Source organism: Triturus cristatus, chromosome 9 (assembly GCF_964204655.1).
Source record: "Triturus cristatus chromosome 9, aTriCri1.1, whole genome shotgun sequence".
In the NCBI taxonomy this organism is placed as follows: domain Eukaryota; kingdom Metazoa; phylum Chordata; class Amphibia; order Caudata; family Salamandridae; genus Triturus; species Triturus cristatus.
This window is the reverse complement of record NC_140592.1, coordinates 1,191,407,065-1,191,434,311: the sequence shown is the minus strand read 5'-3', so window position 1 is coordinate 1,191,434,311 and position 27,247 is coordinate 1,191,407,065. Positions and strand designations below refer to the sequence as shown.

The window sequence follows — 27,247 nt, the reverse complement described above, 5'->3', positions numbered from 1 at the left end:
TGAACTGGTCAGGCAAATTTGCATACGCCTTTCCACCTCTCCCGCTAATTCCATTAGTGGTAAGGAAGCTACAACAGCACTCCCTCACACTCATTCTGGTAGCTCCAACATGGGCCAGGCAGCCGTGGTACACCACTCTACTACAGCTCTCAGTGGTACCACATCAAAAACTGCACCTGTCCCCATGCCTCCTAACTCAGAACCATGGAGAAATCAGGCACCCGGACCCAGCTCAGCTCAACCTTGCGATCTGGCTCCTGAAATCTTTGGGTACCTTAACCTTCCCCCTGATTGCATGAACATTATCAAGGAAGCCAGACGTCCTACCACTCGAGCATGCTATGCCGCAAAGTGGAAGAGATTTGTGGTTTACTGCCGTAACAATACAATCAACCCTTTAGATGCATCCATACAGCAGATCATATGCTATCTGCTCCATCTTCACAGGTGTTACCTGGCATATTCTTCCATACGCCTACACCTAGCAGCGATTGCTGCTTATCTACAAAACAGACAGCATTTATCACTGTTCAGAGTGCCCGCTATTAAAGCCTTTATGGAAGGTGTTAAACGAGTAATTCCTCCCATGGCACCACCTTCCCCTATATGGAATCTAAATGTAGTTCTTACAAGGCTAATGGGTCCGCCCTTCGAACCAATGCATAAATGTGAGCTACAGTTCCTCACCTGGAAAACAGCTTTCCTCGTAGCTATCACTTCCCTTAGAAGGGTTGGTGAAATACAAGCGTTCACTATACAGGAACCTTTCTTACAAATACATCACAGCAAAGTGATACTTCGTACAAATCCAAAGTTTCTGCCCAAGGTCATTTCCCCCTTCCATCTCAATCAATCGGTGGAATTACCTGTCTTTTTCTCGCAACCTCAATCTGTTGCGGAAAGGGCCCTACACACACTCGATGTTAAGAGGGCTTTACTGTACTACATACAGAGGACACAACCTTTCAGGAAAACTGAACAATTGTTTGTTTCCTTCTCTCCACCACATAAAGGCAACCCCATCTCTAAATCAGGGATAGCTAGGTGGATTGTAAAGTGCATACAAATTTGCTATCAAAAGGCAAAAAGAACATTATCTGTTCCACCTAAAGCCCACTCTACTAGAAAGTTAGGGGCTTCTATGGCTTTTCTAGGGAACATACCCTTAGATGACATCTGCAAAGCAGCCACATGGTCAACACTGCACACCTTCACAAAACATTACTGTGTAGACGTGCATTCCAAGCAGCAAGCTAGTGTGGGCCAGGCTGTACTAAAGACACTTTTTCAAACCGCTGCAACGGATACCGGTGGTCGCCGCTAAGGTTGGGTACTGCTATATAATCTATGCTAAGTGTACAATCTGCAGCTCATATGCCTCGAACGGAATATGCTACTTACCAGTATGCATCTGTTCTTGGCATGTAGAGTTGCAGAGTTGTACACGCCCACCCTCCTCCCCGGCTACCTGTATCCGTTCCAGTCCATCTTATTTAGATACAACACACATGGGTTTCTCACTGTTATTACTACGCTCCATCATTTCCCTGTTGGCGAAAAACAATCTGAGGATGGAGCCGAAGCCCATGCGCAGTACGGACCGAAGGAGGAGTCACCGAACTCGTGACTTCCAAAGACTGTCCAAAGAACAAAAACAAACTGCAAACATCCGGGCCCAACACCAGATGGCGATCTATGCTAAGTGTACAACTCTGCAGCTCTACATGCCAAGAACAGATGCATACTGGTAAGTAGCATATTCCATACAGAGCCACTTTCTCACAGCGTACACATCCATACGCTTGGATCTCGCTGCAATAGCTGCATATCTGCAAAATAGACAGAACTTGTCTCTTTTTAGAGTGCCCGCTATTAAAGCTTTTATGGAAATACTTAAGACTCATTCCTCCCAGACTTCCACCTTCTACAGTGTGGAATTGCAACATAGTCCTTGCAAGACTCATGGGTCCACCCTTTGAGCCGTTGCACAAATGTGAAATACAATTTCTCACCTGGAAGGTAGCCTTCCTTATAGCTCTAAGAAGAGTCAGTGAGCTTCAGTCACGAACCATAGAGGAACCATTTTTGCAAATACATCAAAGCAAAGTGGTTCTTAGGACTAACCCCATATTCTTACCTAAAGTCATCTCTGCCTTTCATATCAACCAATCTGTTGAGTTACCTGTGTTCTTCCCTCAACCAGATTCAGTGGCAGAACGTGCCCTTCACACATTAGATGTTAGGAGGGCATTACTATACTACATAAAAAGATCAGAACCGTTTAGGAAAACCAAACAACTCTTTCTTACTTTTGCTCCACCACATAAAGGCAATCCCATTTCAAAATCTGGCATTGCAAGGTGGATAGTTAAGTGCATTTAAATATGCTACATCAAAGCTAAACGCACATTAACAATTCCCCCTAGAGCGCACTCTACACGCAAACTAGGGGCTTCTATGGCATTCTTAGGAAACATAACCATAGATGACATCTGCAAAGCTGCAACATGGTCTACACCACCCACATTCACAAAACATTATTGTGTGGATGTGTTAGCAAAACAACAAGCTAGTGTGGGCCAGGCAGTTTTATGAACACTATTTCAAACCACTGCAACAGCTACGGGTTAGCCACCGCTTCAGAAATAACTGCTTTATAGTCCACGCTAAAGCATATGATCTACAGCTCATATGCCTTGAATGGAAAATGCTACTTACCCAGTATGCATCTGTTCTTGGCACATAGAGCTGTAGAGTCGTGTGCGCCCACCCGCCTCCCCGGCTACCTTTACCTGTTACAGTGATATCTTACTTAGATACAATTTACATGGACATCTCCCTTTATTGCTTTACTAACTCCATCACCTTTTATGGCAAAACAATCTAAGGATGGAGTCGATGTCCATACGCACTACCCTTAAAGGAGGAGTCCCCTTCCTCGTGACTACAAGACTTCTTCGAACAAAAACAAAGTGCAGATAATCTGGAACCAACACCAGATGGCTATCTATGCTAAAGCATATGACTCTACAGCTCTGTATGCCAAGAACAGATGCATACTGGGTAAGTAGCATTTTCCTTTCTGTTATTTGGAGTGAATTGCAATTTACATATCCCCAAACCCAACTCCAAAAGTTATCACTGAAAGGCTTTTACTTTTATAAATACATAAGATTTCTTTGATGGGCTTATGTCCCAATCTCTTAGCAAATCTAAAACGAGCATTGGCATAGCCAATAGGTCTCGCCTTTGGGACCTTATAAGTGTTTTGCCAGAGCTATTGGCTTTGTTAATGTGTTTAAGCTATGCTGTAGAGCACTTGTGACTGCCTGTTTAGTAGTAAAATATTACAATAGTTGGTGGTTAGAGGGGCTCCTAGAGCTTTGGGCCCCAGTGTCACTACACCTGCTGCACCATCTAAATAAAGCCTCTTTCAACTGCAAGGTAACTGCAATTTGACTGCCTGTTTAGTAGTAAAATATAGCAATATTAGGTGTTTAGAGGAGTTCTGACAACTTTTTGGCCCGGTGCCATTGCACCTGCTGCACCATTCAAATATATATAAAAACAAGTGTGATTATTTCCCTGTTTAACAGTACACAATTTATTAACCTGAGAAAGATGAAATGTCGAGATGGCCCACCAGATTTTGAACTTGCTTTCTGAATGAGGAAGAGGGAGAAAGAGGAAGGGACATGCCATTGAAAGAGAGGGAGAGAAAAGCTGGAGTATGTGTCAATAGAGAATTCTAGAATTTGCAAGAATTAGTAATAATCAGCAGAGGCAAAAGACAACGAAAATAACATTCTGAAGTACGAACTTAATCTTGACAATCACTCAACTTTTCATCAATCAAGATCCCTTTCAGGGCCTGTGAATACATAATTGCTGAAAACATATTTTAATCAAGGATGCCCCCCCATTTCTACACTCATGTGGAGAATCGCATTACGCACACAGTGATTTAGCAATCACCGTAGGCTCACCTGAGGAATCGCATACCTGGTGCTAAGTGACTGCAGTCCACAACACACAGTGCTTAGCAGTCTACGCAGAACTAGTCTGATTTCAACAGCGTGTGGTCAATTGCAACAGATATGTTATTCTTCTGCAAAATGAAAAAAGGGCTGCTGCGGAGCACGCACAGCAGGCAAAGATGTCTTGATGATATTACAGTGATGGGTGTAGACAGGACTTTGGACTGCGCTGGCTTGTATATTTTGAGCATAATAAAAGTGGCAGCAGAATGATGTGCCGCCGCAACAGTGTAACCTACCTCCTTTACAACTCGGCTTTAAAGAAAAGCATCGCTGAGGCTTGGTAAAGGGTTGCACAACACGCAAAGACAAATAACATACCGCAATGGAGCTCAAAGTGGAGCGACTGAAAGAAACCAGCAGGGCACAAAAGTGAAAGTGACCACGAGACAGGCAAATGTAAACAAGCACGGCCACGCTAATTAGAAACAGATTGCCCCTGTGCGCCACTCTTGGCCAATTGCGTGCTTTCTTTTCTGAAAGGCAAAGGCCAATACAATTACTGCAAAAAAAGAGCCACACGCACGTGTTTCAGAAAAGTGCAGACCGATTCCAAGAAGTCATCTCCTAGAGGCTGCGCATGCGCGCTGCACTAGGCTCGACCTAAATAGCATCAACCGATTTTTGAAATAGCATGGCTCTAACATTTAAAACAGATTTCCAATTACAATCTACATCAAATGGTACCCCCAGGTAAGTGAAATGCAGGACTTTCTTGATTTCTTCCACCCCCTAGTAAAAAGTTCCCTGTTTTAGTCTATTTTGGCCCACATTTCATTATAAATGATTTAATGCGATTGACCTTTAATCCCAAGTCATTTATAGAAACATTAAAAGAGACAAGTGTTAATTTTAGGCCATTAGCTGTCCTGTCTATCAGCATATAGGTGTACAGGGATTTGGCACAAGTTAATCCTCGGGGTGTCCTTCCCCACCTTACATAATTGATCTCCTAACCCATTGATATATAATAAGAAGAGGAATGGGGCCAGGACACAGCCCTGCCTTACACCCACATCACAGGGGAATTCTTCAGTTAGATCCCCCTTACTGCTTTAACGTACTGAGACTGAGGTGTGTTCATGGAGCCTACTGAGCAGGGTAATATTTGAACCATCAATCCTCATTTGTGCCATTATGGACCATAATGTAGAGCGATTCACTGTGTCAGAAGCACATGTTAAGTCTATAAAGGTTAATTGTACACAGCCCTTTTGTGCTTTTGTATATTTTTGGACAATTAATGCCAGGTTTTGTTTGTGTTCCCCAGTTCCAAGTCCTGGCCGGAATCCAAACTGGTAAATCGAGAGCGCTTGGGACTCAAGCACCCAGAGTTTTAATTTAGCCAGGATAACCCTGCCCAGGATTCTAACTGAGCTGTCGAGCAGGGAGATTGGGCGGTAGCAATGAGGTTGGCTTTTATCCCCATTTTTAAACATCGGAACTATAATGGATCCCTACCAAGTCTTAACTAGACGTCCCACTATGGCGACCTTTAAAAAATTAGTTATTAAAGGAGCCCAGAAATCTGGTAAATACTTGTACAAATCAACTGGGATTCTATCCGGACCCAGGTCTTTCTCTGGGTGACTATTCTCTATTGCAGAGAGTACATCACTCGCCTCTATTGAGATACTCAGGGTCTGAGCTGATCTTATATCAAAGGGGGTTTTTGAGGCCGGAGACTTATTTACTAGCTGAGGGTTCGGAAGAATATTTCCGAAAAGTGTTTTACCCAATCTTTAGCTAGTACTATGGTATGTAGTTAAGCATTTCAACTCCAAGCATAGAGGTTGAGTTTACAACCTCCCAGAAGGCACGTGAGTCTTTCAGCGTTGAGGCAGTTTTTAAATCTTCCCAGGCCTTATCCTTCAAGTACAATTTCCTTTTCCTAGATACCTCTTTAAAAATCTTTTGGCTTTGGTTATTTCAGCCTTATTCCTCAGAATCTTTTTAAGAGCAGGCCATATTATCCTATGGGCTTCTGAACAGGCCTTATTAAACCATCTTGGGGTATCAGGAGCTTTTCTGTTGCATTTGGTTAATTTGTCTGCCATAAGGCCAGTAAGATTTATAAAGGCCCTAATGACCCCATCCGGGGTGGCAGAATCTGAGAGGGCTATCTCAATTTGAGCCTGATTATTTCCTATAGGATCTGTAAGAAAGGCCACCTTATCATTTTTCCCCATTTAATATTCAGGCCCTTATTTATATTGTATGCTACCCTGTGTTGTAGTTTCTTATCCCTCTTAGTGAACACGGCTACATTTAGAGTAATACAATGGGATTGTGATCACTTATACAGCTAGCCATTACCACACATCCCGTACAGGACTTTTTTAAGTCTTCACTGATTAAAATGTGATCGATTGTAGAATTTAATATGGGGCCGACCTATGTTGGAATCTGGGGAGAGATGGCCGTATCAAGATCTTGAGCACATTTCAGATTCTTAACAAAAGCAACTCTATTCAATGAGTCCCCGTAGGGCGTATGTTTATAGTGCATCAGAAGCTGATCCCTCTCATCACAGATACCGCACTATGCCTGAACTCTACGGTCACAAATTCCTATATTAGAATCCCCAGCCCATATTATTTGAAGATCCTTTAGATGATTGTTCTGAGCTTGGGTTATTACATCCTCTAAGTCATCTATGATCTTACTCACAGTTGGATCAAAAATATTATAATAATAATTAGTTAAAAGCAAATCAAATGATTTAGGCAGGGTGATTATAAGCAACTGAAAATACGGGCATATACACAGTTCTCTTATCGTAATGTCTGTCAGAGCCACTCATATAAAAGTAGCTAGGCCCCATTTAGCTTGACCTGTCATCCGAACAGTAGTGCTGGTACATAATAAGAGGCATATCCGTCAACATGAGGGGAGTCTATTAGCCAGGTGTCCTGGAAGCAGATGATTTTGTTGTTCTACCAACATTTTCCAGTCCTGGTTATCTATCTTGGAGCGAAGACCCGCAATATTCCATGAGACAATACTAAAGCCCTCCTTCCGGATGAATCCAGGGTTAGACACAGGATGAGGTGGCACAGATGGTACTATACAGTATTCTTTTGGTGTTATGCTCCCTAAGTTCATTGACTGTCAATCTTGTGATTCCAGGTCTGACAAAACCTCAAATCTGTTTGAGAGGGGTAGGTCATTTTGCAATCTAGAGGGAGCTGCTTTGTCTGTTTTAGGGTCTGACTGTGATGATCTATTTGGATGTCCTAATAATGCACAGACCTTCGGCTGATAAAAAAAAACCCTAGAGGTTGTGCTATAAAACCCTCAGCATGAGAAAGGTTTTTTAAGAAACTGCACAAAAGAGTTTTGATCTGGTGCGGGTTCTTGAAATTAACAATTATACAATCCTCAGGGGATAACTTTAGGGCCGAACCCACCCAGTTGACTTCTTGTGGAAATAATTTCCCTAGTAAGATGGCTTGACCAGTTAGAATTCCTCTTCAGCTATAAGGAGACTTTGTTCACTAGGGATGCATGGGATTCATGTTGTGCCTGCCGGAGTGAGGGGACATTTTCCAATACTATTATGTAAGGTGTGCACTCTGTTGGAATGTGAGGTCGTATTTTATTTAGGTCACGTTGATTGACACTATTGGGATGCTTGAAGTAACCTTTGATCTGTGTCCAGTGAAAACCACAAGCCATTTGTCTATCCAGCAGCTGCACAGAAGGCAATGGAATTTCAGGCCTTGGGGGTTGTATGTGGCTTTGTTTTTCTCTTTGTCGCACGGCATATTCTTTGTTTACAGACCCAATATTAGCCCTTCGAAACCCTTGAGAATTCTCTTGCTCTTCCAGTGCATCTACTCTACTTATTAGCCTTTCTTGGGCTGAGATTACTTCCTCTTACTTCCTCAATCTTTCCCTATAAGGAAATTAATTTCTCATATGTCCCGGAACATAATTTAACTGTTCACACAATTGATCAAAACTGACAAGATAATTCGCACCTGGCTACTTCATAGCAGACCCTCCATTGGGTGTCTTTCTTGTGTGTTTTTTCCCTGTAGTTTTCTTTTAATTTAATCCTTGTATGGTCGAAGGACAAGAGTTCGAGTTAGGGGGATGGGCTTTGATGGCTCTTCTATATTCAGATGTTGCCTGCTTTTCTTGCAAGGAGGGATATTCAACCGGGATATAACTTCCAGTGCAGATAATGATTGCGCATCTGTGATCGCACAGGGGTTAGAAGTCAGGCAAGGAGAATAATCCAGGATTTCTCCGAGAGATAATGATTCCACTTTCTTTGAGGACTTGGGCATGGTCAAGGTCCGACTATTATGACCTTTCTCTACCTGTTCAGTATGATCAACCTGCGTAGATTTAACAATGGTAGAACTGGACATTTTTATTGCTGAGTCCATCTTAGCCTCAACCTTGCCAATCTCATTCTCAATGGCACCCATAACAGAGGTCAAATAGCTTTTAATTGTGTTACGTTGTGCATCGTCCTTCTCCCTTATTGGGTCTAAATGACTCCCCTTTCTTTTTCCCATCATGGGGACGTAATAGAATTACCTTTGGAAAGCTCCGCCGTGACTTGGGTCACTTCTTTGCATGCAGTCAGACCAAGTCCAGGTTCTAGGGAGACCAAAAAAGGTGAAACCTGGAGACTGGGCTAGCCCTTGGCCCCTGCTCACCCACGCTGCAGGGTGCCGGCTTTGGTTTTGGTGGCGAGTGGGGCTTCTTCCCCTTGCAAGAACACAGATACCGTCTGGGGATCGAGTCCCACCCCAGCAGGATGGCAGGAATAGCATTGCAGGCTCGGCTTTGCCCATGGAAGTCTGTCACCTGTCCTCAGTCTGTACTTTGTATGGTGTCCACTGCAGTGGCAAGATTTCTCTTCATAGGTCGGGTCCTATTTGCTTAGGTTGTGGAGCCTCTGTGAAGGCTTCACCTTAGATGTTGAGGAACTGGATGTTAAATCTGTAATTAATGTCATGTAGTGGCACCATATTGATGGTGAATCATGTCTCGGTGTCACTGAGCTGCAAATCCTGAGTTGTGGGAGGAACCTCTGTTTTAAAGACGCTGGTGAGGTTCTTGACATTAAATGCTGGTGATGACTGTTTCTTTGAAAGACCGTACAGGGTGTCAGTTTGGATTGCATCCAGTTCTGAGGCCTCTTCTGTCCCTTTAAGTGCAAAGAAAATGGTCCCTCAGATAGAAGTTTAATTTATTTTTCAGTTAGAGCTTCCTCTCTGACCTTTATTCTTCTCTCGGCATTTACTGACATAGATCACACTCATCCACATAAATATATCTTTCTAAGACTTCTTAACACAGAAAACCCACTAGTTAGAGAGCGTTTTGCAGCAGTTGAATTGGCAGATTAAGAGAGATACTCCTCTATTAATAAACAAAGAAAAACAAAAATAAACGTTGGAAGAGAACCATTTCATAGCTGATGGCTAAAGGTATAAAATGAAGCCAAATACAGTCCGATTAAAAAGCTATGAAAAAGGCAAAATAATGCGCAACTGTCCCTAAGTAATCCTTTCTGTATGGAGAGGGAAAAATGACCTGTCCTATCTTATATTGCTTATTAATTCTGGGAAAGCGAAGCCTCTAGAACCCGTAAAGAAGCAGTTATAGTTCTCATGTTAAAGTGCGCTTTTCAGCTAAATTCATCTTATAGGGTTTCATTAGATATTTAATTGTTTCACTCTTTTTTTTTTTTTTTTAAGACATATAATGCTTCATCCTATTGGGTAGTTTTCATTATGAAATGTAAAGAATTAAATTGTGGTCTGGGATCCTATTTTGTAGATGGAGGTGTTGTAATGTTTATGAACATCAAAGAAGATACCATAGTGGAGGACGAGTGTGCAGCATCTTTGGGATGCAGGCACTGGCCTATCATTTGTTATGATGTTGGGACTTATTGTTTTTTATCAGTGGTATTGCAGTTTCTTTTACGAACAATCCCGGTGGAGAGTCAATTGTTTGTAATGCTGTATTCAGTGCAGGAAGGCTAAGATTCACATCCTTGGCTCTGCAAATGCAAATAAAGGACTTCACTTTTCACAGTTGTCAATGTGCCAGTTTCACCATCTTTAGCTCCATGTTCCCTCATGCTACTATTGGCCTACTGTCTAATCTAAAATTGTGTTTTTGAAACATGTTTTTTCTTTCCAGGAACACCATTCCATTCACCCCCACCCAGACGGAGGCAATTCGAGCTGGCATGCAGCCTGGACTAACCATGGTAAGTGTGGACTTCCACCACCAGTTAGCCATTGAGTTGGCTATAGATAGAAGTAGGTGACAAAGAAGAAATAGATACAATTTGGCATTTGCTTTCCCATGGACATGGTGTGATTAATCGGATAAAGGTAGAGGCCGCAGTTAAAGCTGAAGGCCTATTCTTCACTGCATGGGTATCAGAAATAATAATCTTCTGTGGCATACCGCTCTGTTTGTTTAAGATCATGCCTTTAGATACAAGGTGAACGTTATGCAGAGTGCATTTCCACAGATTCACTTCACCTGTGGATTTATAAAAAGAAATGCATTCAGATCGTGCCTGTATGAGGCATTAGTATTTGAGAGGTTAATGGAGACAGTATAGAACTTATACAAAAATAGCAACATTGCTTCAGCTGAGTCTTCAGTACCTATGGTCTGCAATAATCTCTGGACTGCAATAGCAAGAGGCTGTAGCTTTGAAGCAAGTCTTATTTACAGAGCTGTGGTTAATACCCCTGTATGCTAAAGATTAGCAATGAGGGTTGTTTCCAGAGCATGTAATGGTCATATTAGAATGTAATCAGGACTGATTTACATCTGATCTAAGTGCAGAACTAAAAAGTACAGTGTCCACTATTACTGCTACTGTTTTGATTTGTTCAGGCGAGTAACAACTGCCATCACAGATCTGTTCACCTGCCTTTATAGAGCCACATTTGCCTGCCCGCTCCTTTATGTAGGCAGACAGGCTGGCATCTCCTGTAGGGGAGAAAACATGCTGCAGAACCAGTTTTCCAAAAGGAGTGGCTCATTATGCTGTGTACCGCCCAGAGGCGTGCCCAGGGCTCCTCACAGGAAACGTAGGCTGGCAACATCTTGGATTTGGGTAGAGAAGGGTGTTCTCGGATTGTTTGGTGATCAAACCTCCAAGAAGTGATGTAAAATGGGAAGGGTTGCCTCGTGGAAGCTCTGGTGTCATTGGCTAGCATGTCCTCCCCTCCCATAAACGCAAAAATAGCATATAAGGGGCTCCTAGACCCACAGTCCTCAGATCACTACTGAACTGGAAAGAAGACAGAATAGGAACTGTCCTGCTGCTCCCTGAACCCAACATTTGGCGGCAGCACCAAGGACTGAATTGCACCTGCTGTAACAGAGGCAGCTGCAAAGGAAGCTGTTCCTGCTATGCCCACTTGTGGAAAAGAGCTCTACTCATACCAGGAGAGACGTAGTGTCACCAAGAGCTAGGTCGTTAGCCTCCTGTTAAGCTTCAGTACCACCAAAAGCTTAGGGTGGAAAAAACCTGCACTTTTCGAGAGTCCAGCAGCCCAGTAGCACCTGACTGCCGCTTAATGCCGAAGTGCCTGCTGAACGACTGAGTCCTGACCTTCCTGAGGTATCCCCAAGGCCATGGGAATAGTAGCCGAAGTCAAAGTGAACCCTAGCCCCCAAAAAGAAAATATTTTCTTACCTGGAAGCAACTGCTGAACCTGCTGTACCCGGTAGACCCTTTGACTCCCCTGGGGCACGGAGGGAGATCAAGTCCAGAGGCCAGAGACTACCCCTGAAATTAGTGTGCCCCAGGAAATCTCACTGTATTGCTTCTGTGTCTTCAGAATCTCAACCTGCATCATCAGCATCAGGACCTCTTCTTGACTGGACCATGTTAAAGGAGAAAGACATTGAGGAACCTGTGACTGCTAGAAGCGACAGTTAACTGTCTTCATGAACCTAAGTGGGAACTGTGACTGGTACCCTGACATGTTGTGGCCCTTTCAAGTTAAAATAAATATATGTACTAGCCAGTTGGCTAAGAACTGCTCAGCCAATTACAACAGTTTATTGCACCTTTAAAAAAGAATTTCCTTACATTTGAAAAATTGTATCTCAGGTTTCCCTCAATAGATTATTGTCATTTTGGTGTCTGTTTGAAGATAAAAATATACTGTATGTTTACAAAATGGTGGCAAATTTGTATTGTGTTGTTTCTCACTTATGTACTGTTTTAGTACTTCTAAACGCTTTACATTTGTCCCTTTGATTAAGCCTGACTGCTCTGTGCCACAACTAGCCAAAACTGAGCTAAGAGGTTTGTTAAAGAAATCTGACTGGACCTGATAAAGATTGTGGCATTATCACATGATGAGGTCTCACACCCACACCACAAAATTATTCACTTTCCTACAGTTGAAAATGGTGTCCCTATACCTTTTATGTTGGTGATATGTTTCAGCCTTAAATGCGTGATCTCTAGGAGTTTAGGGCTTTCTCCAGGACTTAATCTTCTGTCCTGTGTATTAATTGGTAAAATTAGAGTCGCAGGTCATATCCGTAAGAGTCGGGGCACACAGAACATGTAACCTGTATCATGCATCAAGATCTACTTAATCTCTCTTTTGTTGGGTATGTTGATCCCTGTACCAAACATTGTTTAGTCAATCCTCTGGAATTCCTCAAGCATAAAAAAGTGAGATTAAAAAAAATTAGCATGACACACTAGCATGCAAGACAATCCTAGGCTACATCCGCGAAGGATTGTACATGCATCTCAAGTTTCTGTATAAAACTAGAGAAACATACAGTGAAGGCACTGTTGAAAAGCCACTCCAAACATGCAGCATGTCTTGATTGGTGAATATTTTGGGTCCATTATGCTCACTTAATTGCGTGATAGTTACAACGCCATAAGAACAATGAGAGACATGTCCCTGTAGTCACACTTCGTTTAATTTGATAGGAAAGAACACTGTCGGGAATGGAAAAATGTATATCATCGCTATACATGTTTCTCATCAAGTTCCTCTTTAGCTGACATACCATATTGCAAAGGTTTCCCCATGTTAAGTACTCACTTTGGCAAGGGTGCCATGTCTCTTGGGGACACCTATTCTTTGCTCCGATCGCTCTATGTTGGTGCTGTCTTGATTCTCTTATTTTTATGGCTTTTGTGACTCTGGTAGGAAATATCAGAACTGCTCCCCGGAATATGTTTGAGCCCACCCTAGTTTATAGGGACCACTGTGAGAGCCAATAATGAAGCATGCCACTAATGGAGTGGGCGAGGGTCTAACAACTTAGCTTATTAGGGTCCCTGACAGTTTTTCCTATATGAACCTATTTATACCATGAAAAGAAGGTCTAATAATTAGGTTGTAGGATACTTTTTGTGTTGATTAATTTACGGAGTTTGTCTCTTATGTCCCACTAGAATCCTTTCTCCCCACCCCAGAAAGAAACTCTGGTTCTAATCCGTGTCTATGTATAGAAATAGATGGACAAAAATAACCGTGGATCATATAAAAAACAATTGATTAAAGCCAACTTTGTACAACCACGCAAGATACTAAAAATTAATAACATACGAAGTCTTAAAATAATTAGGGGAACGAGACAAGGATACCACCTCTCCCCAATCGTTTTTGCTCTGGTATTGGAAACATTTGTAAAAACAATTCACTTTAAGCCCCAGATTAAAGGACTAACTGTGTATAGCCTATAAAGTGTACGTCGACTTTGCTTTTACTGGCAACAACATTGTCATTTGTGCTTGTATTATGGCATAGATTGACATTGCTACTGCAGATAGTGACACTGTTGTGCAGGCATAAATTATGTCATACATTGACATTGCATTTAATGATATTGCCATTGTCGGACCTGCACATATCATGGTATTCAGTGGCATCGTATTTATCCATTCAAGCAACACTACCAAACTCCAGCCTGCTTGGAATCCTTAAAATCAGAGCTAGACTGTAACAAAACCCGATAGTGCTACAACGCCATACTAATGGCAGAATCTGCACCATATAAATGTGCGTAATATATAAATTCCGTGGAGGAAGCAGGTTTGTTCTAAAGAAATTGTATTTCTTGCAAAAGAATCCATGACAAGAAAAGTGAATTTGTGGGGGCAAAACCAGTAATTTAGCTGTCAGTCTTGTGTGTGTGTGTTTGTCAGTTTGTTATTCAGCTATAGATACCATCCTTCAAGTCCCAGTATGCAAAGAACTGCTGGCTTAAATGCCAGAGCTAACGGTGCCCTATATGTCACATGGTCATTGGCAATTGGGTGACTCCAGCGTAATAGATGTGCAGGAGTGGAGTTGACCTTTTATATGTTGTCAAATTGCCTTATTTCTGAATCTGTGAATGTTGTACATGGGATTTGTCTGTAGAATGATATTTAAGGGACAATGGTATTAAGTCAAATTTACATTGAAGTGTGGTTGTGACTCTTTGGATAGTACCTGCAGTGCCACACAGCAAGATATTAAAATGGATTGACAGATCAGTGCGAGTATTAAGACTGCACAAGTCTGAAATTAGATGCATCTTCAGAATTTGCGACACTGATAGAGCATCAGGTAGTGCCACCTTGGAGCCTGCCAGCTGTAGATCTGACTTTTAAAATGTCTGATTGAGCCATTAGTAATGTCATAGTAAGAAGAACAGAGACATGCCTTTAATGTGCAATAATGTTTGAAAAAGGATCTGCCATACCCATGTTCCTTAAGAGTTCATTTAATGAGTTTGGTATTCTTAATTATCTAATGCATCTTTAGAACAGAAGAGTTTGTTTTATATTGAGTCATTCATGCTGGAAACACCTACTACAAATGCAAATTATTTTTACGTGCAAAATTTGGCATGGATCCTGACTTCTTCCCCTTTGTGTGTGTAGGTAGTAGGACCTCCAGGCACAGGAAAAACAGACGTTGCTGTGCAGATCATTTCTAATCTCTACCACAACTTCCCGGAACAACGCACTCTAATTGTTACTCACTCTAACCAGGTAACCATTTGACATCTGGAAAAGGCTAAAATTCACTGTTTCTGTGCCTCTCTCCGGAGGGTCTCATGAACCCACCTTCTAAGCGAGCATGCCTCATACCACACTTTTGCGTCATATTTTGTGTTACCCACAACTAAGGTGTGTCTGAAAGTCACTGCAATTCCATTGTTAAGGAGGAATCAAGCATAGTGCAATAAAATATCTATTAATTACCCTGTGACAGTAGTGCTTGCTTTGAGAACCCCCCGTTGTTTATTTATTTATTTTATTCATTAAAAAGCTTTGTATAGCGCGAACATGACCCAAGCGTTTATCAGAGCGCTTTACAAGTGGGTTGAGGCGGATACAGGTCGATAAGACAATTAGGCAATATACATCAGGAGCAACATTGATATGAATACGGGCGAAAGTAGGCCGTGACATAGGCAGGTAGCAGTTACGACAAGTTCTGTAGTAGGGGATCTCTGTGTATAGTCATCATCTATGAATAATCCCCGCCCATGTGCGGGGACCCCGGAGCAATCAAAAATATCTCTTAAGCTGTCCCGCATTTGCAAACCTGCAAAGACACTTAAGAGACAGACAAAATAATACAGCCTAATCACAACAAGGCTGCACTGGCCAGCACTTCCTCTGAAGTGAACACAAAAGCCAAAATAAAGTTTAAATGTCATTTTTATTCACATTTGACATGTTCCTTTATTATCTCACACTCCCTTCACCAAAATCCCTTTAAACAATAGAGAGGAAGGGGTGGACAGACAAGCCCTATAGGCTGTCATTATGTGTCTGCTAAAGGGATACCGTGCCTTTAAGAAACTCTCCAGAGACCCCCGGTATCCCAGGATGCACAGCCAACCCAAGTTACTTTCAGTTCTTTTTTCCGGCTCCTGCTGGCAGGACCCTGGAGCATTAGCTCTTCATTTTTTTGAGCTTTTATTCATTTTGAGTGATTTTTGTTCTGGATTTGAAGTTTCATTCGACGTCTTTGGCCTTTCTCTACATTCTGCTGTGGTTTTTTGGCAGAATTTCTGCAGTTTGCTTGCCTCTATAGCATCGGATTTGAACACCTGTTTAGCAAGTGCTTTGACTGCGGTAGGTCATAAAGGCCAAAGCTGAAGCTCACAGAGTTTGTCTTCTGTGCTTGCCTGTGTCTTATGTTTGACACCTGTTTAGGCTTCTTCAGCCCCTGGGTAAGGAGAGGTTAGGTCCTCTACCACGTCCCATGCTGTGGCCTCGGGGGCTTTCCCCAGCCGGTCAGCATCGAGGACGGCGACGTCGAGAGCAGGTGTGACGCCAATGCTCTCCGTCGTCCCAAGAAAAGGCCCACGTCAAGGAGGCTGCTGAGCCATGACGTCGAGAGCCATGACGTCGAGAGCCATGACGTCGAGAGCCATGACGTCGAGAGCCATGACGTCGAGAGCCATGACGTCGAGAGCCATGACGTCGAGAGTCATGACGTCGAGAGTCATGACGTCGAGAGTCATGACGTCGAGAGCCATGACGTCGAGAGCCATGACGTCGAGAGCCATGACGTCGAGAGCCATGACGTCGAGAGCCATGACGTCGAGAGCCATGACGTCGAGAGCCATGACGTCGAGAGCCATGACGTCGAGAGCCATGGCGTCGAGAGCCATGACGTCGAGAGCCATGACGTCGAGAGCCATGACGTCGAGAGCCATGACGTCGAGAGCCATGACGTCGAGAGCCATGACGTCGAGAGCCATGACGTCGACGCTGATGCTTGACGTCGACGCTGATGCTTGACGTCGACGCTGATGCTTGACGTCGACGCTGATGCTGGACGTCGATACTTGACGTCGACGCTGATGCTTGGCGCCGACGCTGAGGCTTGGCGCCGACGCTGAGGCTTGACGTCGACGCTGAGGCTTGACGTCGACGCTGAGGCTTGACGTCGACGCTGATGCTTGACGTCGACGACGCTGATGCTTGACGTCGACGACGCTGATGCTTGACGTCGACGCTGATGCTTGACGTCGACGCTGAGGCTTGACGTCGACGTTGAGGCTTGACGTCGACGCTGAGGCTTGACTTCGACGCTGAGGCTTGACTTCGACGCTGAGGCTTGACGTCGACTCTGATGCTTGCCGTCGATACTTGACGTCGACGCTGATGCTTGACGTCGACGCTGATGCTTGACGTCGACGCTGATGCTTGACGTCGACTCTGATGCTTGACGTCGACTCTGATGCTTGACGTCGACGCTGAGGCTTGACGTCGACGCTGAGGCTTGACGTCGACGCTGAGGCTTGACTTCGACGCTGAGGCTTGACTTCGACGCTGAGGCTTGACGTCGACTCTGATGCTTGCCGTCGATACTTGACGTCGACGCTGAGGCTTGACGTCGACGCTGATGCTGGACGTCGATACTTGACGTCGACGCTGATGCTTGGCGCCGACGCTGAGGCTTGGCGCCGACGCTGAGGCTTGACGTCGACGCTGAGGCTTGACGTCGACGCTGAGGCTTGACGTCGACGCTGATGCTTGACGTCGACGCTGATGCTTGACGTCGACGACGCTGATGCTTGACGTCGACGCTGATGCTTGACGTCGACGCTGAGGCTTGACGTCGACGCTGAGGCTTGACGTCGACGCTGAGGCTTGACTTCGACGCTGAGGCTTGACGTCGACTCTGATGCTTGCCGTCGATACTTGACGTCGACGCTGATGCTTGACGTCGACGCTGATGCTTGACGTCGACTCTGATGCTTGACGTCGACGCTGAGGCTTGACGTCGACGCTGAGGCTTGACGTCGACGCTGAGGCTTGACTTCGACGCTGAGGCTTGACTTCGACGCTGAGGCTTGACGTCGACTCTGATGCTTGCCGTCGATACTTGACGTCGACGCTGAGGCTTGACGTCGACGCTGATGCTTGACTTCGACGCTGATGCTGGGCGTCGACGCTGCGGCTTGACGTCGACGCTTGACGTCGACGCTGAGGCTTGACGTCGACGCTGGTGCTTGACGTCGACGCTGGTGCTTGACGTCGACGCTGGTGCTTGACGTCGACGCTGGTGCTTGACGTCGACGCTGGTGCTTGACGTCGACGCTGGTGCTTGACGTTGATGCTTGGCGTCGACGCTTGACGTTGTTGCTTGATGTCGATGAGATGCCTGCCGTCGGTGCGATGCTTGACGTTGGTCCGAGGCTGGACGTCGATGCGAGGCTGGACGTCGATGCATTGCTTGACGTCGAGACGATGCTTGACGTCGAGACGCTTGGCGTCGCGGCGCAGTGGTGCTTGACGTCGATCGCCGTCGAGGCGCGGTGATGCTCGACGTCAAGGTGCAGAAGGAGGTTCGACACCGCTGTGGTGGTGCCGTCGCAGTGCTGATGACGTCGCAGTAATGGTGAGGTCATGGGTGCCGTCGAGGGGTCATTACTGGCGCTCGATGGCTAGGTCCGGTTCTGGACCTCGCTCTGTTGTGGGCATACCATCATAGGCGGGGACTACGTTTTCCCGGCAGCGTCGACTCTCGACGCTGAGCTGGCGCCGAGGGACCCTTCGGAGTCTGGGGCTACTTACACGTGGTCCGCTCGGAAGCGCGGGACTTTGGTCCCCTCGCTTAGCAGTGTCTGCGTACCGGCTCACCATCTTGGTCGCCTCCTGCTCCGCCCCCACGGGTGATACCACGGGGATGCCGCGGAATTCTCTCCGGCTCATCTCCCACTCACCGGGAGGCCGGTGGCGCCTTGGCCGGCGACCCCCCCCCCCCCCCTCCGTGGAATCTTGATGTCCCTTGCACGAGGTCTCGTGTGGGGGCGTCGGTCCCATGGAATCCGCTGTCTTCCATAAGGTCCCGTCGTCACCGTTATGGAAGTTCTCGGGTCAGGCATGCCAGGGGGGCCTCTTACGTGAATAGGGAGAGGTGCTCTCCTGTTCTTACGAGCCTCTGGCTGGGCCGTTGTGGTGATCCCTGTGTGCGTTCCTTCACCGACGTGTGGATCTCCTGCCCAGAGACAGGGATAGTCTACAGGGCATGATGGTTGCGGATATATATATATATATATTCTTAGGCTCTGCAGCAGATGTTTCGCTTCAGGCGCATCCCGGGCTTTGCCGTGGGTTTGTTCTACGGCGACGTTCTTGTCTTCGACGGAATCTCTGCAGCCTGCGCAGCAGTGTGTTTCTACTCTCCTTCTCTGCCGCAACTCTTGTGCTCCCATGCGGATAGCGAGGCGCCATTGAGTCATTTTGGGGCTGACCACCGTGCGACTCTTCCGGTTTCCCTCCAGCGCTCCCTCCACCTCACTCGCGCTCTGTGCGCGAGTTGTAGAAGGAGGCCACCTCCATCTTCCAGTGAAGGAAGATAGACTCGGCTCCTCTGGGACGGACTGGACAGGGATGGTACTCACCGTTCCTTCTAGCGTGCAAGGGAGACACGACCGAGTTTGGACCCACGTTCGGCGGGCGACGAGCCGACTCGTGGGATCAAAGAGTAGTACATTCCGGTGGGGGTCTCTGCATTAGGTTTCCCCTCAACCTCCTCAGGGTGACTGACTATGCAGCGGGGAAAATATCGTGAGTTCCTGTTTTTCACAGTGGGCAACGGCCATTATCATTGCTTTGTGCCTCCTTTCGGCCTGCAGCCGACACCTTGGAATGTTCCATACGCTAGGCCGTGGTGGCTGCGCATATGAGAGTCACAGTGGCTTTGTCTCTCCGTTTCTGAACGGCTGGTTGATCAAGGCAGCTACTTTCAGGTAGCGCGCCGGCATGTCACTTGGACTCTTTCTCTCTCTCTCGCTCTCTCTCTCTTACTTCGTTTGGGCCTCCGCACCGACCTCACAAGGTCTGTCGTGACTCAACGGCTGTGTGCCCTTCGGGGGGGAGACGCTCTTCGATCCTTCGTAGGGCTCGAGTTCTTGTATTATTACCCTCCCCAACGGTGGGGCAGGTCTCGTCTGTGACGATTGGTTGGTCAGGGCACACTCCTTTCAGAAGCGCAAGCGCACTCCCTTCAGACGTGCGTTCTCTTGCACAAGCTGGGGTGGCACGTCACCATGTCCAAGTCGGTCCCGGCGCCGTTCCAGTGCATATAGTACGTGGCGGCCTCCATCTCTACGCTGTCAGTAAGCGTGTCTCCTTCGGCGGAAAGACGATGGTCACTCCTTCGGTAGGCTCAGGCCCTTGTGACCGCTCCATCGGAGGGGCTTGTGACGACGAGATTCGGCTGTCGCTGCATGCTCTTCAGTCGCTGCAGTGGTGGTGTTCGGGGGACAATCTCCTCAGTCGGGCCCTCTTCACAGGGGGTATGGTCGCAGACGGAGATGACTTACCACATCAACTTTTTGGGAAACTCAGAGCAGTACCCTTGGCCCTGCAGGCGTTCCATTCCTCCTTCAAGGCAGACTCCCTGCTCGTTCAGACGGACAATCCTACTTCAATGTATTGCATCTACAAGCAGGGGGGCTCCCGTTCACGCATGCTGTCTCGGGAGGCGCAGGCCATCTGGTATTTGCTAGTGACCAGGAACCTACCGATCACGGCTACCCATTTGCTGGGAGTGCAGAATGCCCAAGCCGTTGCGCTCAGCAGGCTCGTTCACGAGAATCACGAGAGGGTGCTAAACGGCAGACGTCTTCGCAGAGTGGGGCTCCCCGGATGTCGACCTGTTCGCTCGGGCAGAAGACAGCAGAGGCTGCGACTTCGCGTCCAGGTACTTCCGACCAGGGACGCTGGGGAAAGCTCTCTGGATCAGCTGGTCTAACGGCTTTCTCTACGTCTTTCCACCCTTTCCCCTGATATCGGCGGTGCTGATCGAGCTGTCGCGATCCAGAGCCAGGATGATCCTTTTGGCTCTGGAGGGGTCGAGGCACTGGTGGTTCACCGACCTTCTTCACCGGTCTGTTATTCCACGCAGGCGCCTGCCATGTCGGCCGGACCTTCTCACGAGGTTCGGATGACAGATGGTTTCCCCGATCTCTTGTCCTGGAGTTTGGCAGCCTGGCTCCTGAGTTAGTGCAATATGGACACTTGATTCTGCCTCGGGACTGTATGGATATACTGAAAGAGGCAAAGAGACCGTCTACGAGAAATTCTTCTGCCTATAAGTGGAAGAGATTTTGCTTATGGTGCAGGGCAAAGGACGTTGACCCTACATCCTGTAGAGAAGATGCTATTCTGCCTTATCTGCTGCAGTTGGCTCCCTCTGGGCTTAATTTTCAGTCTCTCAGGGTTCGTCTCGCAGCTTTGACTGCGTAGAGAAAGGGCCCTTCCCAAACCTCATTTTTCCACATGCCTGTGATTACGGTTTTTTTGGAAGGTTCGCGTAAGGTGTTCCTCCCTGTTAGACGACCTTCTCCACCATGGGTGTTGACTGTGGTGTTGTCCAGATAATGGGGGAGCCTTTTTTGAGCCTATTCATAAGGCCTCCTTTCAGTATTTGTCCTGGAAGGCTGTTTCTCCTTGTGGCGATTACATCAGCCAGGAGAGTAGGTGAGATTCAGGCTCTGTGTTTTTAAGAGCCGTATACTGTATTCCATGCTTCTAAAGTGGTAATACGTACTCAGCCTAAGTTTTTACCTACAGTGATATCTGATTTCCATGTGAATCAAATGATAACTTTGCCTATGTTTTTTCAGCATCCCTTCTCTCCGGCGGAGAGGTCTCTGCGTTCACTTGCTGTGCGTAGGGTGTTGACCTTCTATCTCGATAAGACAAAAGGAATCCGCAGGTCGGATCCACTGTTGGTGAATTATGGTTCGGTAAGAACTGGTCTAGCTACCTCAACACGGTCCCTCTCCGGATGGATTGTGTCCTGTATTCAGCTTTGTTATTAGAAAGCTAATAAGACGTTAGGGGGTAAGCCTACAGCACATTCGACTAGAGGCAAAGCAGCGACTGCAGCTTTGCTTCAGAATGTTCCAATTGCTGACATTTGTAAGGCTGCCACCTGGAAGTCGGTCCATACGTTTTCAAAGCATTACTGCCTGGATTCTGATGCTAGGGCAGATGCGCAGGTTGGACGGGCTTCGCTGAGGAATTTGTTTGCACAGTAATTTGTTGGTGTCTGGGTTTTTACTCCACCGCTGTTTGTTGGTTGGGATGGGCTTGCCATTCTATTCATAGATTATGACTATACACAGAGATCCCCTACTACAGAAGGAGTAGTTTCTTACCTGTAACTCCAGTTCTGTAGTAGGGGTATCTCTGTTATAGTCATAAGCGACCCTCCCTCCTCCCCGGTGGAGTAACCTGACGGTATCAGGCCTGTTGTTATACACCTTCAAAAAGAACTGAAAGTAACTTGGGTTGGCTGTGCATCCTGGGATACCGGGGGTCTCTGGAGAGTTTCTTAAAGGCACGGTATCCCTTTAGCAGACACATAATGACAGCCTATAGGGCTTGTCTGTCCACCCCTTCCTCTCTATTGTTTAAAGGGATTTTGGTGAAGGGAGTGTGAGATAATAAAGGAACATGTCAAATGTGAATAAAAATGACATTTAAACTTTATTTTGGCTTTTGTGTTCACTTCAGAGGAAGTGCTGGCCAGTGCAGCCTTGTTGTGATTAGGCTGTATTATTTTGTCTGTCTCTTAAGTGTCTTTGCAGGTTTGCAAATGCGGGACAGCTTAAGAGATATTTTTGATTGCTCCGGGGTCCCCGCACATGGGCGGGGATTATTCATAGATTATGACTATAACAGAGATACCCCTACTACAGAACTGGAGTTACAGGTAAGAAACTACTCCTTACATTGGAAACAGTAATAACACAGCGGGCAATACAGGGCCGTAGTATAGGCCAGTTGGTAGCACATTGTGCTAAAACAGGCCGGGCGGCGAGGGGGATTGGCTACTAGTTAAGCGAATTGTTCATCAGTAGAGTCTTCACATCCCTTTTGAACGCAAAGGTTGATGGAATCAGTCTTGTGTCAACAGGTAGGGAGTTCCAGATTCGCGGGGCAGAGCCGGAGAAAGTGCGTTTGTAGGTTCTCCATTTTTTTAATTTCTTTGGCTTATGGAGCAGAGTGCTGGTGCTCCTTGAGGATTGAGCACTACCAGATAGTTCAAGCTTATTTTTCAGGTATAGATGGGTGCTGAAGTGTAGGGCTCTAGGAATCATACATGCAATTTTTAATTGTATCCTTGCCTCGAGTGGGAGCCAGTTGAGTGATTTCAGGTCTGGTGAAATGTGGTTGGATTTCTTGGAGCCAGTGATAAGTCTAGTCGCAGCATTCAGAGATGCTCTGAGTGGGGCTAGGCTGAGTTTGGGGAGACCGCATAGAGTGGCACTGCCGTATTCGGGTCTTGAGATGACAAGTGCTTGCACTGCCGATTTGAAGTCCTCTCGTGGGAGGTAAGGTTTGAGTTTTCTTAGTATGCTTAGATGGTATTTCGCTCCTTTTGGTCGATGCTCTAATGTGGTCTTGCATGTTTAGATTCTTATCTAGGACAACACCCATTGATTTAGTAAAGTCAATGATGTGTGGTGTGCAGTTGAGGGCGGTGAGGGTAATGAGGAAGTTCACTACAGTGGGGGTTTGCCTGGTGTGTGAGATGAGGAGGAATTCAGTTTTTAGGGCGTTTAGTTTGAGGTGGTTGGAGGTTAACCATTTTAAGGTTTTGTGCAGGGTTCCGTTGAGAGATTGGATATCTTCTGGTGAAGATAGTTTCATGTACAGTTGGGTATCATCCGCGTACATGTGGTATTGGATGTTGGAGTTTTTGAGGATTACAGTCAGTGCTTCCATGAAAAGGTTGAAGAGTGTGGGGGAGATTAAGGAACCTTGTGGGACACCAAGTGTTCAGGGACTGGAGTTGGATAGCGTTTGATTGGATTTGACTCTGTTGTTGAGGAAGGAGGTAAACCATTAAAGGACAGTGCCTGAGAGTCCCATCCTACATTCCAAGAGGTTAAGTAGGTTGTCATGTTTGACCGTGTCAAAAGCAGATGAGAGATTGAGTAGTTTTAGAAGGCAAGCCTCGTTCTGGTCAAGCATAGAGAGGGCATCATCCACTATATGAGTGATAGCCGTTATCCGTGCTGTGGCCAGAGCGGAAGCTCGATTGGTATTGGTCGAGGAATTGGAATTGGTCAATGTGTTTGCGCAGTTGATCATGTACAGATTTCTCGAGGAGTTTAGCCATAGTAGGGATGTTTGTGATTGGTCGATAATTACTCCAGTCATCTGGGTCAGCCGTGGGTTTTTTGAGAATAGGGAGAACCAGGCAGTCCTGGATCTCCCCTTGGTACAGCGAGGCGTTGATGATCTTAGACCAGAGCGGGACTAGTGTTCCAACCATATCTTTATAGAAGTTGGGGGGGAGGGGGTCATTGAAGTGATTAGAGGGTTTCAGGGTCGAAAGAATGCTGAGGATGGCAGTTTTGTTGACGGGGTGAATTGGCTCCAAGAGGCGTTGTTTTAGGGGAGAGAAAGGATAGCGTAGGAGAGGAGGCGGGGAAGGAGGGGTCAGGATATTCCAGAGAGGGAACAAGTTTGATGAAAGCCGATTTGAGGTCAGATTCAATCTTATTCGCCTTAGCGAGGAATAAGTCAGCAACGGCATCACAGTTCGGTTGAGGACAGGGGGAGATGTAAGGTGATTGCCCAGAAGTGTTATTAGATTGTTACTTAATCAGCTCTAAGAGTCTTTTGGGGCGGTTTTTAGCTTTGTCAAGTTGAGTTTTGAAGACATTTGCTTTAGCCGTTCTGCTGAGTTTATTGAATCTGCTCCTTTTTAGTCTGAGAGTTTTTAGTAGCTCAGTTGATGGAGATGATCACCATGCGCGTTCAGCTGATCTAAGGCTGCGTTTGTCCGAATTAAGGCTGTCATTAAACCATGGTTTGGAGTCTTTGATGGATATCCTTTTTAGTTGGAGGGGGGCAGCAGCATCGAGGGCAACATGGAGTTGTTATAGTGTTCAATGAGGTCGTGAACGTTGTCTAGGTTAGCAGGGGGGCAAAGGGAGCTATTGCAGTGCGACATGAGTTCATTTATGTTGGTATTATGTAGCGATCTTTTTCACTGTTTAAGTTTAAGTAGTTGTGATCTTTTGGATTTCCAGCTTTCTAGGATACGGAAGGTGATGTAGTGATGGTCAGACCAGTCACAGGGGAGAATAGAGTCGAGTTGAATGGATTTGAGATTGGCGATGATTAGGTCTAGGGTTGAGCCAAGATTGTGCGTGAAAGTGTCACAGATTTCGGACAGGTGGAGATCGCTGATTACATTTTTGAGACTATTAACTGCCTGATCATGCGATTCATTCCAGTGGAGGTTGAAGTCTCCAAGGAAGATCTGAGGGGAGTGTCGTCCCATGTTGGAGGCGGTGGTTTCCATAGTTTGTTCAAAAAGCGGAAGGTTGTCTCCTGGCAGGTGGTAGAAGATATGCAGGCTACATATGGGTCTATGTTTGGTAGTTATATCAAGGAAAAGGTATTCACAGGATAAAAGATTAGGTGAGGGGGATTGTTTTGCTGAGAGAGAGCTGTGGTGGATACAGGCTATGCCACCACCCGTTTTCTTAACTAGGTCGAGTCTGATAATGTTGTGGCGTGCCGGGACGAGGATGTAGAGGATGCGGCCAGAGAAGTCATTGAGCCAGCTTTCGGTGAGGATAAGTAGGTCGAGTTCCTGAGCCATGATTAGATCTGAGAGGTCCGTGGCATGTTTTACCGCTGATCTACAGTTAAGTAGCAGGCATTTCAGGTGTGCTTTGTGTTCAGTGACAGAGGGCTGTGTCATAGGGATCTGGAAGAGGTTGCTGGCGTTTAAGGAGTTGGTGTTAAGTCTGGGGGCTCGATGTGGGTTAAGTGTGATGCATTGTATGGTCTCTGAGCTGTCTTGCTTGGTACCGCTCGTTTCTGGAAGATTTAATGGGGGGGTTGGGAAGATCCAGAAGGGGATGAGATGACCATATGTGGGACATTGTACTTTAGTATGAGGGAGAGAATATTTGTTTCTAATAGCTGATTTTTGGATCTGGCAGGTTGAGATGGGGCGTTGGGGTATGGGGTGGTAATCCAACTCTGGCCAGTGGGTTTCAGCCCTGGGTCAGTAGGTGGTATTATGAAATGGAGAATGGTGGTGCAGCGTAGAATGCTTGGAATCTTGCAAGGTCCTGTTGGAAGCGAGCTCAAGTGCCAGGTCAGCTGTGGTTTTAAAGAGATTATGGATAGCAGTTTTGAGCTTGAGAAGTTCCTGGTTTATATCATGGAGTTTAGCAGTCGGATCCGCGTGTGGTTCGGGGTTCATGTGGATGGGCAGGAGGAGTGCTGTTCACTGTGGAGGACGTAGCTGAGTTCACAGAGTTGGGACTCACGTGGATGGGAGGAGGAGTGCTGTTGTTGTTCTCAAACCTTTAAAAATATTTATTTTGTACTTAGACTCTTACTAATGCTGATCCCAAGCTCTTTATCTATCTATTATAACCAATATTTCGTACTGACCTTGGCCAACTATGACCATCATGGCCCTTTCCCCACGTTTGGTCTGAACGCATGGTTGTTTCCATTCTCTGCCATATGGGAGGAAAAGTAAAGTGTCTGTTGCCTGTAAACATGACATTAGCAGTAAAGATTATATTAAAGTTCTTTGAGAAGTAGAAAAAGTTATGATTTGTATTTTACTAGATTGTAACCTGCCTGTACTCAGTGCCTTGTTTCGATGCATTCTGCTATGCTAGCCTATGTGCAGTATAATTTCCCTCCGGGAGTGAGGGTGCAAGAAACATTGCCCAAATCCCTTGGGACTCAGAATTTTAAATATAATTGCATTGCACAATTGGCTTTGCATGCTCATTATGAATCTGAGGCCACTTTGTCTTGAAAATCTGTGGTCTGGGAATACTTATAGGCTCTTTCCTTCTTGATATGATAAGTGATCGCTGAAGATTATGCTCCGGTGTAGTCACGTGGTTCCGAATTAGTCTTGCAGCCGTTAGTGGATGGTGCTCTTTCCAAAAGATTATAATGCAGGAGGTGGCCTTGGTTCAGATGCATCTCTGGTCGTACCTTAATCTTATACAGGGTTTGAGGGTTTACCATACTGTTGTCCTATAGACTCCTCACTAGCAGAGCCAGTAAATAATAATATCACATAACACAACTATGTACGCACCTTTGACAATCAAACCGTGGAACCCATGAAACAGAAGGCCATCGCTTTAAAGATGACATCTTTTATAAGTTTGCCTTTTCCTGGTTAATATTATTGATGTACTGT

The 27,247-nt window shown here is 46.0% G+C and overlaps 1 protein-coding gene across 2 annotated transcripts in view; it reads left to right on the top strand.

Annotated features, from left to right (window-relative positions):
- Positions 1-27,247, top strand: part of AQR (aquarius intron-binding spliceosomal factor) — a 396,399-nt gene that overhangs the window by 170,514 nt on the left and 198,638 nt on the right. For both annotated transcript variants that reach the window (XM_085627198.1, XM_085627199.1), the window contains exons 22-23: positions 10,209-10,278; positions 14,944-15,054. In XM_085627198.1, the coding sequence (XP_085483324.1) occupies positions 10,209-10,278; positions 14,944-15,054 (181 nt within the window). The remainder of the gene's footprint in view (positions 1-10,208; positions 10,279-14,943; positions 15,055-27,247) is intronic.